The sequence below is a fragment of the Silurus meridionalis genome, chromosome 19 (genome assembly GCF_014805685.1).
Source record: "Silurus meridionalis isolate SWU-2019-XX chromosome 19, ASM1480568v1, whole genome shotgun sequence".
Taxonomy (NCBI): domain Eukaryota; kingdom Metazoa; phylum Chordata; class Actinopteri; order Siluriformes; family Siluridae; genus Silurus; species Silurus meridionalis.
This window is the reverse complement of record NC_060902.1, coordinates 11,646,607-11,659,828: the sequence shown is the minus strand read 5'-3', so window position 1 is coordinate 11,659,828 and position 13,222 is coordinate 11,646,607. Positions and strand designations below refer to the sequence as shown.

Below are 13,222 nucleotides of genomic sequence, written 5' to 3'. Positions count from 1 at the left end.
GATAAATGGGTAACAAAAATATTTGTGACAGTCAAGAATCTACAGACTCTAATAGAAAGAAATCCACCCCGCTTCGTCTTCATACAGATAATGTACATTTTTTTTAAGTAAATAAAGATAATTAACATCATAGACTTTTTTCAAAAGCAAATATGCCTTAGTTTAGAATCATTGTTCCTTAAAACAAAGGGAGGACTTACTCCTATAAGCTCATTAGAGAGCATCAGGGCCTGAGGATTGCAGAGTCATCATGAGCAATGCCCCAAGACATTAGCACATAACTCTCCACTCACCACACACACACACACACACACACACACACACACACACACACACACACACACACACTCAGCATAAAGACATTCTTGATTAAATGTTAAAGAAAAGGCTTGTGCTTTAATCAGGTTTTTGCCTCAGCAGCACCACCAATCATAAACAGTGCCTGAGAAGGTCAGAAATAAAACACTTCACTTCAAAACACTGATGCTGACACAGATAAACCACAGGAACAACGCTGCCAAAAGGAAGGCGTGCCCACATGCGCATAGAGCCACGCACAAAAAACAAACAGGCCTTGAGAGAATAAACAGGATACAAAAAAAAGGGTTTGAGTGAAAATACAGGAATTCCATTATGGCAAAGAACGATATACACGATGGGGTTCACGACGCATATCAATTTTTTAAGTCCGCTCCATTATATTCGTTATTACGTGCATTCGTACGAGTAGCGTGCGTCACTATTCAACTCCTGATTTTTTTCCCCCCACTGATTAGCAAATGTCGATTTAGCTGGAGTAACGTTCCAGCCATCCCATTAATGCTATCACATGCAATTAAAGCGGTGACCTTAAAAAGGAGTTCTGCAAAATGAAGCACTGCAAATTAGCCCTGTGAATGCAATTACACACTGAAGCTCTGCATTGCTGATTAAATGAAACAACCACCACTAATGTGACTCATTCAGACACTAGCAAATTGTTCAGTTTTTTGAAAGCTTTCACATTATATTTTAAAATAAAGGCTCGTTTGTGATGCTAATTACCACTGTGCAGTTTCTCCTATGCACATTTACCCCACTTCTATAATAAATGATGTAACTGCATACATATTTCCTGTATCATTGTCTTTTGCATTCTGCAACACTGCCATAAACCCTGACTGCCCTCTAGTGGTTTACAAGGAAGGTGCACATGTGATGAAATGCGTGTGATGTCTGAGCGAATTAACAGAGCAAGAGAAACGTGGTTTATAAATTAGTTGCACGGTTTATTCAACTTAAAAAACAAAAGTTGCTTGTAAACAGGAAATCCGTTCGTAAGCAGAACTTGTTCGGAGACAGACAAAACAAAAATATATAAACTTCAAATAATTATGGCAGTGACTTCAGCTCTTTTCAGTTTTTTAAAACCTTGAATACCACACAGCATAATGAGCAAAATACATCATTCGTAATAATGTGCAAGGGACTGGAAATGTGCTTTTACAGCCACAGAAAAGGCGGAAAGCATTCTGTTCAAAGTTATTCATATTTATAGAAAATCTGACATCTATCGCCCTCTAGTGGCAAGATAAACCGATCACAGCAAGCATTTTTATAGCGGTTAAAGCCTAGTGTGATGAGCAATCAAATCAAAGCTTTCTCAAAAGGCAAAGCACAAAAAAAGTTAAAATAAACAAGCGACAAAACAAACCATTTAGGAACCTGTGAAAGAAATAAGCACAGGAGCAACTGAATAAAAAGAAGTGCTTTTTTTTTTTAAGAAAACAGCAACAGCTCTAACTCAAGTTATAAATACAAGGAACAAAAAGGTGTAAAACAGTTTTCTAAAGAACAAAAGACATTTGGCACAAATTTGTAAGAAGTTATCAGCGTCAGCTTTTTTTTTCTTTGTACACCCTACACAGGCTACAAGAGATAGTGGACAAGAAAGAAGGCATAAAGGCACAGTGTAATAGAGGGGGGGAAAAGAGGCCTTAATGGCACTCAAGAGATCTTCTGTTCTTTGATGAAGCTCCAACTCAGGCGATGAGGTTGATGACCCCAAAAAAAAAAAAAAAAAAAAAAAAAAAAAGAGAAAAGGAATAGATTCTTCACCGGAACACTGGAGCAGAACTAAAACCTCTTGGCCTGCTTGACCTTAAAAATCGAAATTTTGAGGAAACGTCAAGCTTTGCCGGCTAGTCATCTCAGAACAATGAAGCACAGGCTGTTAGATATTTGCACACATGTATAGCTCACAGATATTCCATATATTCAAAAGACTTCTGTACAAAGTGCTACTTTCGGTTCCATCGTTCTCTGCAAAAAACCCAACCATTTAAAAAATAAAAAGTAAATGAATACAATTGTGGTTTGCTCACAATTAACATGCAGAGCTGGTGTAACTATCACAAACAAAAAAAGACAACCCCATGTAACGGGGAGATTAGTTTCATAAATAATAGAGACAATTCTCAGCTTAAAACCCAAAGGCTGGTCAATTCTTAGTTTACATTGTGGTGGCAGGGGCTGAGCTTTTGTGCAAAGGTTTTTCAGGTATTTGAGTTTTGATGAGCTACTAAAAGCATTTTGCAATGCAAGAATTGGTTTCCTTGGTGCGATGCTTTTACCATGACAGGAAGTACCAGGCCGTGATTTGCTTGCTACCTCCTTCCCCTGGATGGGAATATATACACATCCTTCCATAACACATGGAAAATACCAGCTTTACATATTCATGTTCGCCAATAGTAACCTTGTTCAGTACATTATATACACACAATGCAGATAGAAAAAGAGCCTATTTACATATTACACATTGTTAATTCCTAGGATTTTACACCTGCACTCTATGCACTTTGTACAACTTAAATATGTATATTTCACATGCAAATTATTAATTTGATGCTATATATTATTTTTTTTTTACATGCAACCTGTTTTTTGCTTGTTAGGGTATGGAGGCCTCTATACACTCTCTACACATGTGTATTTTCTATACAAACCACTACTTTGGCTGTCAGGCCACAAACATCTTGATGACTTTCTGGATGATCTGGCCACAGCCAGGGCACGGCGCGTGGCACTTGTGCAGTTTACGTGCGCAGGGAAAGCAGGTGAGCATGTGCGCTGTGCGCCCGTGGATGATGTTGCCGTCACGTGGGCGCACGCGGCACAGCCTGCAGGGTTCCAGCAAAACTTCACGCCCTTCTTGGCTTTCCTGGGAACTCTGAAGCACCCGGCGCGGAGCTTTGCCCTTGGCAGATACGGGCGAGCCAGGTAAATCACGCGATAGCCAGTGTGAGGGCAGGATGACGGGGTCCGAAACGGTTCTTGGGCAGTCAGGCACATCGATGCCATCATCCTCATCCTCGATATCGTCTTTGGGATCTGGGAGGTTGGAGACTGAGATGGAGTGTGCAAGGCGGGTACAGTCTTTGAACCAGTTTTTGCGCAGCGCCCAGCAACGCATGCAGTAACGCTGTGTGGCCGAATTAAACTTGCGGCACTCTAAACACTGCCAGGCGTCCTGGGTCAAACAGAGAAGGATTAAAGTAAAAAAAATTACACTTAGATATTACTACATTGGTCCCTTTTTATAATCTTTCCTGTACTTAATTCATTCTTAAACTGGCCCAGTTTGCCCACATGCCTCAGATTCCTGTTCTTGGCTGACCAGAGTGAAACCTGAAGTTCTCTGCTGCTGTGGGAAGCCCACATGATGTTTTGTGATTGGTGAGATGCGTCTCTGCCCATCAAATTTATACAGAATTATGACCTGAGCTACTAAATAGTTCTTGGCAGCTTGTACCAACCCAGCAATTTTTCTTAGACCTCGCTCAGCAACAAACAAACTGTCGATCTGTTGTGTGTAAAAAATCCTAGGAAATCAAGAGTCTCTGGAAAAGAAAAAAAAAAAGGTCCATCTGCTATCAACCACCATGCCACATTCCAAGCGATGGAGATCACACTTTTTATTTATTGTAATGTTTGATGTAAACATTAACTGAGGCTCTTGACCTGTATCTGCATGCTTTTGTTTTGTTTTTTTCTAATGTGCTGCTGCCTCATTATTAGAAAGATGTTCCTCAAACTCATTTCCATTATTCTGGGAATTTGTGCAAAATCAAAAATCTTCACCATAAAAATCAACTGACGCACATGTTTACAACATTCCTAAATTTGCAGGAATCCAAATAAGGTACCTGTGTGGAAATTTCGGTGTCTGTATCATCACTGAGACACTGAGAGTCATCATCCAGCTCTTCCTGCATCTAAAAACAAGAATCATTTTAAGGATACAGATTTCTACTAACGCCCCAATGGTAAGGGAGGTTATACTGAGGCAGCCTTTACCTCCTTATCCTCTTTGCTGTCACCCACTTGCTCCTCTTCTTCCTGAGGGGACTCCGAGTCGCTGCCCTGCTCGAGCGCCGCCTCCTTCATCTCCACACTAACCTGCTCACTCTCCGCCTCGTTCAGAAACCACAGGTCGTCCGTTGTGTCGGACACAACAGCAGTGTCCTCCTCCTGTCCACAAGAGAGCTGCTTAGGATAGGACAGTGCTATTACTAAGTAGGTTGTAATCATGAAAATGTTCGAATTTTACTGTATAGAATGTTATTGTTTATTATATATATATATATATATATATATATATATATATATATATATATATATATATATATATATATATATATATATATATATATAAATCAAATTATTATGCAAATTAGTATGTCCCCATGTATGCATGTGTGTGAAAAGGTTCAGATTAATAAACTGTTCAGTTAGTTGTCTTACTTGATTTGTGTGGATGTCTGTGGAGCCATTGCTCCTGCGGGTGTAATTACTGCGCAGGTTGCCCAAAAACCACCAGGGCAGGCCGGACAGATCCCATTCATCAAGACTCACATCCAGCTTTGGCCGCTTACAGGCTGACCTGGGCATCCCATCTAATGAGTCTGTACACAATTACAAAAAACACAAAATGTGTCATTTACGGCTTTCAGAAAGAAGTAATAAATAAATAGATAGTTTTGATGAAGTCTATTATAATCATCTAACTGTGTCTTAATTTTGTTAAGTCTGATTTTCATATGTGGGTCTTCCCCAGACTGTTGCCACAAAAGTGTAAAGTACAGATGTATAGAATGTCTTTGTGTGCAGTAGCTTTAAGATATACTTTCTTTGGGCTGATTAGGTTCAAACCTGTTGCAGCATGACAATGCCCCTGTCCACAAAGCAAGATCCATGAAAACATGATTTCTTAATAAGTGACAGAACTGACTACACCCTAAGCCTTCTCGCCTGACATCAGTGGCTGACCTTACTAATGCTCTTGTGGCTGAGTGGGAAAATAACCAGAAAAATGCACCAAAATCTCCAGGAAAGTCTGCTAGAAGTTATTATAACAGCATAGGGGTATAAAGGGCAGGTGTAAACAAATGTCTGTCCACATACTGTACATAATGTTTGGTGCATTCAGAATATATATATATATATAAAAAGTTGGTAATAAGAATTCTCATGCTAAAGTACCTTCCAAAATCAGCAGTATGTGCTACAGAAATATTTCATTTCAATTTACTTATTTCCCCTACTTAACTATTTTGAATGTGGTAAATTAAGTTGGAATTGCACCCATTCATGATTTAAGAACTTGTGGGGCTTGTGTGAACTGACAGACAGACAAAAAAACAACCAGAAAGGAATAGTTACTGGTGACCCTTCCTAGAGCCGACCCTGGAGATTATGTCTACAGGCAGGTGTCTGGTGACCAGGTCATCCATACAACCCATTGAGGCTGAAATGGAAGCATAGCATTCTAATGGGCTCACCACCTGCAAGATGAAAGGTGGGGTGGTCGGGTGCAATATCAGTCTTGGGCAGCAGTGTGATGGAGACCTTTAACAGAAACTGGCTTTGGAATGTGATATGCAGTTTTGCTGGCAGGGAAAAGGTATGAAAAGCACACAGTTGGCTTTATATTCACATACTGTAAGGGTTCCGGTACAAAGCTTTTTGATCAGGTAGCGCAGGTTCCAGGTTTAGCAGTCTCAGGATGAGAACCTCAGAATTTTACCCGAAAGGTTGCCCCCATTAAGCAGGAAAATCATTGATATGAATCAAACAATAGTTCAGAGCATTTCTTGAAGCAAGTGGGGTTTAAGTAGCTTACAAACATTTAAGTAGCAGTCAGAAATCACTCACAACCAAAGCACTAGTTTCCAGAGGTTAATCTAGAGCTCAGTTTGATAATAAAGCGCTCTGTTTACTGCATAAACTACATCTCTATTCTCATCTCTCATCTATGATCATGAGCTATGGGTAGTGACCTTTGCTCCTCATAAGTGAGGGTTGCCATCAGAGGTAGATTATAAGAAGTTTGCACCATCATCCACACTCCACTGAATAAAAACCTAAAGGAATATCCAGGGCTGGGAGAGGAGATTTTTTCATGAAGCTGGTTTGGAAATGTCAAGAGATCTGAAAGGAACCAAAAGAAACTGAAATCTGGATAAAGTCTAAAATACACCTTATTGACAATCACCTGGAAAAGCAGAAGACACCGAATGAAAGAATAAATTCAGCTGACACAAAAAAGGAAAAATTGTGTAACCAGTTGTGCTACAATCAGAACATGATAGGGGAACTTAATCATTTTTTATTTTTTTTTAACCAGCATTCCAAGTATAACAAATTAGGAAATTTTATATCAATTTTATTTGGCATTTACTCTTTATTGAATGCTATGTTTATATTGTACTGTCCTTTGTTGTCTGTCTGTATTTTACTTGTAATCTGGCAATTCACTTGACAGGATTCATGCAATGTGGAGCTAAAATAAATAAATAAATAAACGCATACCGTCATCTTCATCCCGTGGTCTACGCTGTGATGAATTCTGCATGCCACAGGTGCTGGCATCACTGAAAGATGCTCCAGAACTACACATCTTACTTGACACCTACATGGTGGAGGAGAAGCTGCATTATTGCCAGAGGCTATGATGTTACAATAGGCAGAATAGCAGCTCCTCCACAGCAAAGACCTTGTTTATGTGGCTGCAGAGAGCCCCACACACACACACACACACACACACACACACACACACACACAGAGAGGGAAAGGAAAAGGGAGAAAGGGATCTATGCTTCTAGGTTTCAAAATGGCCTGAAAAAACCCTTTAAAAAGGCATCACTTATTAAAATTGATGTTTGGGTAAGGGGGGAAAAAAGAGAAATTAAATGCAAATAATTGATAAAAAAAAAAAAAAATCAAGCTAATCTTTAGATGTTAAAATATAAGGTTAATCTTGAATCAAGAGCAGGATATACATAAATACAATATGCAAGTCAAAGGTGGCCATACCTTTCACTATCAGATTTTATTTATGAAACGGCTTTGCATCTTTTTATCATATATTGCCCATCCCAACCCAAAAGGTGTAGCCACCGCAAGCAATTTATAAAAAAAAAAAAAAAGAAAAGAACAAACTGCCAGGCTCTTCACACCAAACTATTTCATCAGCCAAATCAGACTGCTGTGTATAAACCCATGGTAAATTGCTTAATATGTGTTAATGCTTGTAAGGGTGTAGGGAAGAGGGGTGGAGGGTGAAGAAGGCCGATCTGTGGAACAAACAGAGCTGCTATTATGCCAGAATAAAGCGGCGGAGCAGAGAAGAAAACTCTGAGTGACAAACAGAGACAGGGACTCTGTTTCCCCATTAGCCATGCCCACACTGGTGGCTTTTCCCCCCAAACTAAAACCACCAGGCGAAGCTGACCTTGGGGATGTACAGAGACGGTGCCACTCTGTACACACATGACTGTTGGAGGCTGCTGCTCTTCCAACCCTCTCATGGCAAACTGCATTTCACCTCATCACCTAACTAATAAATTCATCAAATCTGTCTTTGGAATAAACTATAAAGATATAGGCATCCAAAACAAAAAAATCTGCCACACTTTCTCAAACCTTCCAAGAGATTACAGTAAATAGTTCAATCTGAGTATTATTAATCTGTGTGTGGATTAGTATACATACAGTAAAGAAAAAAATAAAATAAAATAAAAAAAGCATAAGATGAAAATTTTTAATAGCCCTATGTACGATGGATTAGTTTTACATAGGGAGGTAATAGATCTGGATTAAGGATTTTTAATCCAGTAGGAATAAATGTGTTCCTAAGCAAATGCCTGTAATTGACCAAATACAGAGCTTCTTTACTAATAGCAACCCTGTTTTAATGGATCTTGAGGCAATGTAATAAACAGTCATGCACATTCTGGCTATGGCTCATTAATCTGATCAAATTACAGACATTTTTCTAAACCTGCCAAGTTGCTAATAATACATGCCTAAACCTCCGTTGGTAAAACTAATCCATAATCAATAATGCTACAATCGGTGGTTTTGGATAAACCTGAACCCTGAGCATGCTATGTTCATTGCTGCCAGAGGCACCTCCATTTTCCAAGTTCTTTTTAAAGAACATTTGTAAACATTAACATTTCTGTCAACCGACATGTATATAAAGGGTCAAACTCCACCATCATAAATAGAATTGATTATAACCATCTATGTCCACGTTGTTGCCATGAAAGGGGCAGATGAGCAACGCTTCTCCTGTGCACCATGCTGTCGCTTTACCTGACCGGGATCTTCACATGGAGACTGATTAGAATCCTTGCCGACTGAAACATTCTTTGCCGCGTCTGCATTTCAAATGAGACATAGTAACATACAAAAAAAAAAAAAAAAAAAAAGAAAAAAAAAAAAGAAAAGACCTGCCCTTTATTAACCATGCACACACCATTCGTTCTTAGGATTGAGAAACAAATTCCCCATTAGCCAGAGATTTGTGTGGGAATGGGAACTTTTTTTTTTTATATATATATGGCACAAAAGCAAGCCTTTAAAACCAATAACGTACTTACCATTGTCTACTACGAACAAAAAAATAAATCAGTAAAAAATTTTTTACAACTAAAATACGTTCCACATGCATACTCACTCTCAGACACACCACATACAAAACCCTCAAACTGCAGACTAAAGGTAGAAAATAAAATAAGGTTCAAGACTACAGGGCAGTGCAAAACAAAATGTCAGAAATATACAGTTCAACATTTGAAATATATATCTTGGAAAATAAGAAAATGCACATGTAGGCAACATACCTGAGCCATTCAAAATGAGCAAGTTCTTCTTCAGCATCTCGTAGACAGGGCTGTAATACAGAATGACATATTGAAGAAAGCACTGCACTATTTCTATGCACTGGGTTATGATGTACTACACAAGTAATGTGAATGCTTCATTCTGACTGGTCTAAAGGAGATGATTCATCTTTTAGCTATACTTTAGAATAATACAAAAAAAAGCTAGACTTTATACTTGCTCTGACATTATTTCTATCGTAAGGACACTGGGATTCGGAAATATTAAAAGACTTTTACGAAAATAACTTGGCAGGGGAAATGGATTCTTGAAAAGAATGCTACTCTCATATTTCTAGAAATGTACACAAAATTCATCTCGCTATATTCTTGCAAATGTTTTCTCTGTGTTTAAAGTGAGTGGGAGGATGATTTACTGCTTAAACTAATATATTATATTATATATAATATATATATATATATATATATATATATATATATATATATATATATATATATATAAATTAAAATTAAAAATAACTTTTTGGGGTGGTGTCCATTTATCGTGGGCGGATTTTAAAAAGGTAACCACTGCGATAAACGGGGGATTACTGTATACTAAAGGCATAAACTCACCTGGGGCTTTTGACAGAAAAGCTTTCAACTTCCAATAGCTCCCCAAGCGGATCATCTTGACAATGGACTATGTGCTGCCTCTGCTTGTCATATAATTCCTTCACAATAATGTACTGCCCAAGGTAGTGCATTACCTACAATCACAAAGTGGTGAGATTATAATTTAGTGCCTCTGATGCCTGACCGAACAATCTTTAAAGATTATTGACCGACCTATTCCTTTGACATACTGAGTTAGACAAATCATAGCTAGCATTAACACAAATGATGCAACCTAGCAAAGCCCTGCAGGTTTGACCACTAAACACTTTTGGAATTCGAAGGCTGACTGACCTTCTCACTTGACCTAAGTGTACACTGTAGGGCTGAAATGAGCAGATCCTATAGACACACTGAAAATGGCAGAGGAAAGGCTTTTAAAAAAAAAAAAAAAAAAAAAAAGGGTGCCCACTTTTATAGCATATTCTGCCATGGAGGTCGGGGTCGATGCCATTTTGATATGCGCACATATGGGTGTCATTGTCATGTGCCTACATACTTTAGGTCATACAGCTTGCGTAAAGTCTACATGCGGAACTGTATTTTGCTGAGCTGTTACCGTTTCCACATCCCTTCCACATGCCTCACATCCATGTAGTAAAAAAACAATATCTCCTGTGTCCCTGGTTCACGTGAATAGTGCAGTAGGTGGGAACAATTCAGACACTAAAGTACTGACTTTTATTCTCCGTGTGTTTGTATTCGGATCGCATGCTAAGTGAAACTGGAGTTCAAGTGTGGGGTCGGTATAAGGTCTATTATTCTAACAGGCCACCCTAAGTAGAAACACCTGCAATCTTCTTCAACCCTTTACCAGGTGTCCAATTGCAGGATATTTATGGTGAACTCTGTCCTCATTCTTAAACCCAGTGTTCAGAGTACTGGAGCATAAAAATCCCAGCAACCCTTCAGCATCTGATACACTTCATCTCAGTGTAATGGATAGTGCACTATCCAAATATTTCAGGTTTCCCGATGGACGATATACGGTGAAATGCTGTGCATTAGATAAGGGGTCTAGACATGCATCTACACAACAGACGTAATACATCATTAGGGCATGTTTCGCAATGGAATGCTGACAATATGCAGTAACCAACCATCTTCAAGGTGAAAACCTCCTCCTGAGCTCCAGCTACCCGAAGAATCTGCAGGAGGGGAGCCTTGGGCTGAACCTGCATTATAAAAAAAAATTGATGCACAATTGATTACCAAGAAGTAGGATGTCAAATGATGGCTTGTGTATATAGAGGATCTGAAATTTGCTAAATAATATGACCATCTGTCAAGGTTACCTGACTTCCCTCCCCGGGTAGAGCTCTGCATGCTGGGCTGGAAGCCGAGTGCAGGGCTGATGACATGGAGTCCATCATTATAAAGCTGTAAATTAACGAAAAATATATTTTAAATCCCAAATACATTATGAAAAGCACGTCATTCAATAGCTCTGTACACAGCGAACACCATTCACATGACCTCAATTCACCTGTCACCAATAAGCTCCATTCTAAACCAGACATACCAAACAAACAGAACAACAATTATTACAATAATTAATTATATATAAATGGTCAAAAATCTAACATAGCTCCTTAGAAAATGTTTCAATATAGCAAACGTACACGCTAAAGTATCGCTAGCAAACCCTGCTCTAAAACAATAGTAGCTAGCAAGCCATGCTAAGTAGCGCGCTAGCTAAATGTATATTGTCTTTAAGGATTTGCAGCATAAATAAACAGAAAATACGCCGAGTAAATGGAAATTCTTACCTTAAACCGACTAAGGGGTTACATCGTTAGGCTTTTTATCTCCCACAAAGCAGGTACGCGTTTATAACTAGCTAATAGTTTCTGAGCTAACAGACGCGGGAGGCTTTTAACCGCCTACAATTGACGTGGTGTGTGTCGAGTCCAAGTCTGTTAAAAAAAAAAGCCCTAGTTTATTTTCAAAATAAGAGCCGATAAAGTTATTTGGATTGGTCCAGAAACGAGCAAAAATATAATTCCTTTTATAATTCAGATTTATATTTTGCATGTATAATTTCATGTGTGCTTGTGTGTCATTTACATGGGGAGGGAAAGAGATATCACCAAGATGCGCTATGAGGGAAAAAAGGCAGTGTAATGTCCAGGGCAATGTTCTGCTGGAAGCACTGGGTCCAGGCATTTATGTGGACGTTACCTTGACACCTACAGTATCACAAGCCGAAACATTGTTGTACACCAAGAACACCTCTTAATGGCAATGGTAATCCTTAAAAGCAGTGCTCCTTGCCACACTGCAAAAATGTTTAGGAATTGTTTGGGGAACATGACCAAAAAATGTCTACGTCACAATACGAAAAAGCATTTGTGGGATGTGCTGGACAAAAAAGTCTGATTCAAAAAGGTTCCACTTTCACGACTTGCCGCTAACATCTTGGCGTTGGATAAAACAGCTCATCTGCCGAGATCCTGTAACGTCAATGCCTCAATGGGTCAGGGCTGTTTTAGTGACAAAATGCACATGTAGGCAACATACCTGATGGTCACCTACACAATATGGTTTTACTGGTGGTTGGACAGATGTTTTAATGTTGTCGCTGATACAAGTAAACTGGATACAGTATTCACTATACATTTTATATAGTATCTATTAAGGCCATTCATTGATTTGCACCACAATATACCGGTAACATTAACCTAAATCCTAAAACCATGTTTTTAAATCCTCTAATGCATGAGGATGAAAGGCCAAAAATCATACTTAAGGTCTGTGGGCCAAAAGTAACTTGCTGCATTATATCAAACTGTATTATGTTAAAAGTTGCCATAAAAATAATCTGTTTATCTAATCTATCCATCTAGACCACCATCCAAAATCCCATTTATAGTACAGTAGAGTTTAATGTCTAATTCAGCTATATAACCTACAAGCAATACTGCCATATGCTTGTGATATCAGTGACCTTTGATAAAAACAGCTAACAATTTTAATTAATTACCTGTGTTGTTTAGTTTTGTCTTGTCATGCTGTCTACTATCCTTCAGTTTTTCCTTGGTTCTGTGACCGCTGATTTAAAGGTTTTAATATCACGCTTGAGTCCACATAGCTGAAGCCGATTCATCATCTGTGCCAAGCATGTGACATTCAGGAATCACAAAACGGCAGTCTGTTTTTGTGTCTTTAAGTCTGTTCCAATCTGCACTGGCTTCTATACCATTTATATGAATAAAGACCCCTCTCCCACCACCCCCATTGCATATTTAAAAAAAGTGTATGAGAGACAGAGAGAAAAAGTGAAGTGCATCAACCCAATCTGGGCGATACGCCAAAAAGCAGAACGTGTTGTGTATATTTTTCATTCATTAATACACTATATGGACAAGAGTATTGGGGGGACACAGTCTTTTCTTGCC

General features: G+C 38.8%; 1 protein-coding gene across 3 annotated transcripts; it reads right to left on the bottom strand.

Annotated features, from left to right (window-relative positions):
- Window positions 1–1,247: 1,247 nt before the first annotated feature.
- Window positions 1,248–11,725, bottom strand: mdm4 (MDM4 regulator of p53). Of its 3 annotated transcripts, none has more exons than XM_046875236.1 (11): window positions 11,594–11,725; window positions 11,120–11,204; window positions 10,925–10,999; window positions 9,786–9,919; window positions 9,171–9,220; window positions 8,641–8,705; window positions 6,853–6,952; window positions 4,786–4,946; window positions 4,339–4,530; window positions 4,188–4,256; window positions 1,248–3,511 (listed from the first exon to the last, which is right to left on the bottom strand). In XM_046875236.1, exons 2-11 carry the CDS (start codon window positions 11,195–11,197, stop codon window positions 3,002–3,004), a joined length of 1,434 nt encoding a protein of 477 aa, XP_046731192.1. In that variant the 5' UTR covers window positions 11,198–11,204; window positions 11,594–11,725; the 3' UTR covers window positions 1,248–3,001. The 3 variants fall into 3 exon arrangements, with proteins under 3 accessions (XP_046731192.1, XP_046731193.1, XP_046731194.1); XM_046875237.1 differs by having other exon boundaries at window positions 4,339–4,527; XM_046875238.1 differs by having other exon boundaries at window positions 4,339–4,512.
- Between the last annotated feature and the right edge of the window lie 1,497 nt (window positions 11,726–13,222).

Excerpts from the sequence above, each read along its gene's own strand:
- mdm4 (XM_046875236.1), bottom strand. The coding sequence starts at position 11,197 with ATGATGGACTCCATGTCATCAGCCCTGCACTCGGCTTCCAGCCCAGCA. Across the intron at positions 11,000-11,119 it reads TACCCGGGGAGGGAAGTCAG|GTTCAGCCCAAGGCTCCCCT; the intron begins GTAACCTTGACA and ends TTTATAATGCAG. Across the intron at positions 9,920-10,924 it reads AGGTTTTCACCTTGAAGATG|GTAATGCACTACCTTGGGCA; the intron begins GTTGGTTACTGC and ends TTGTGATTGTAG.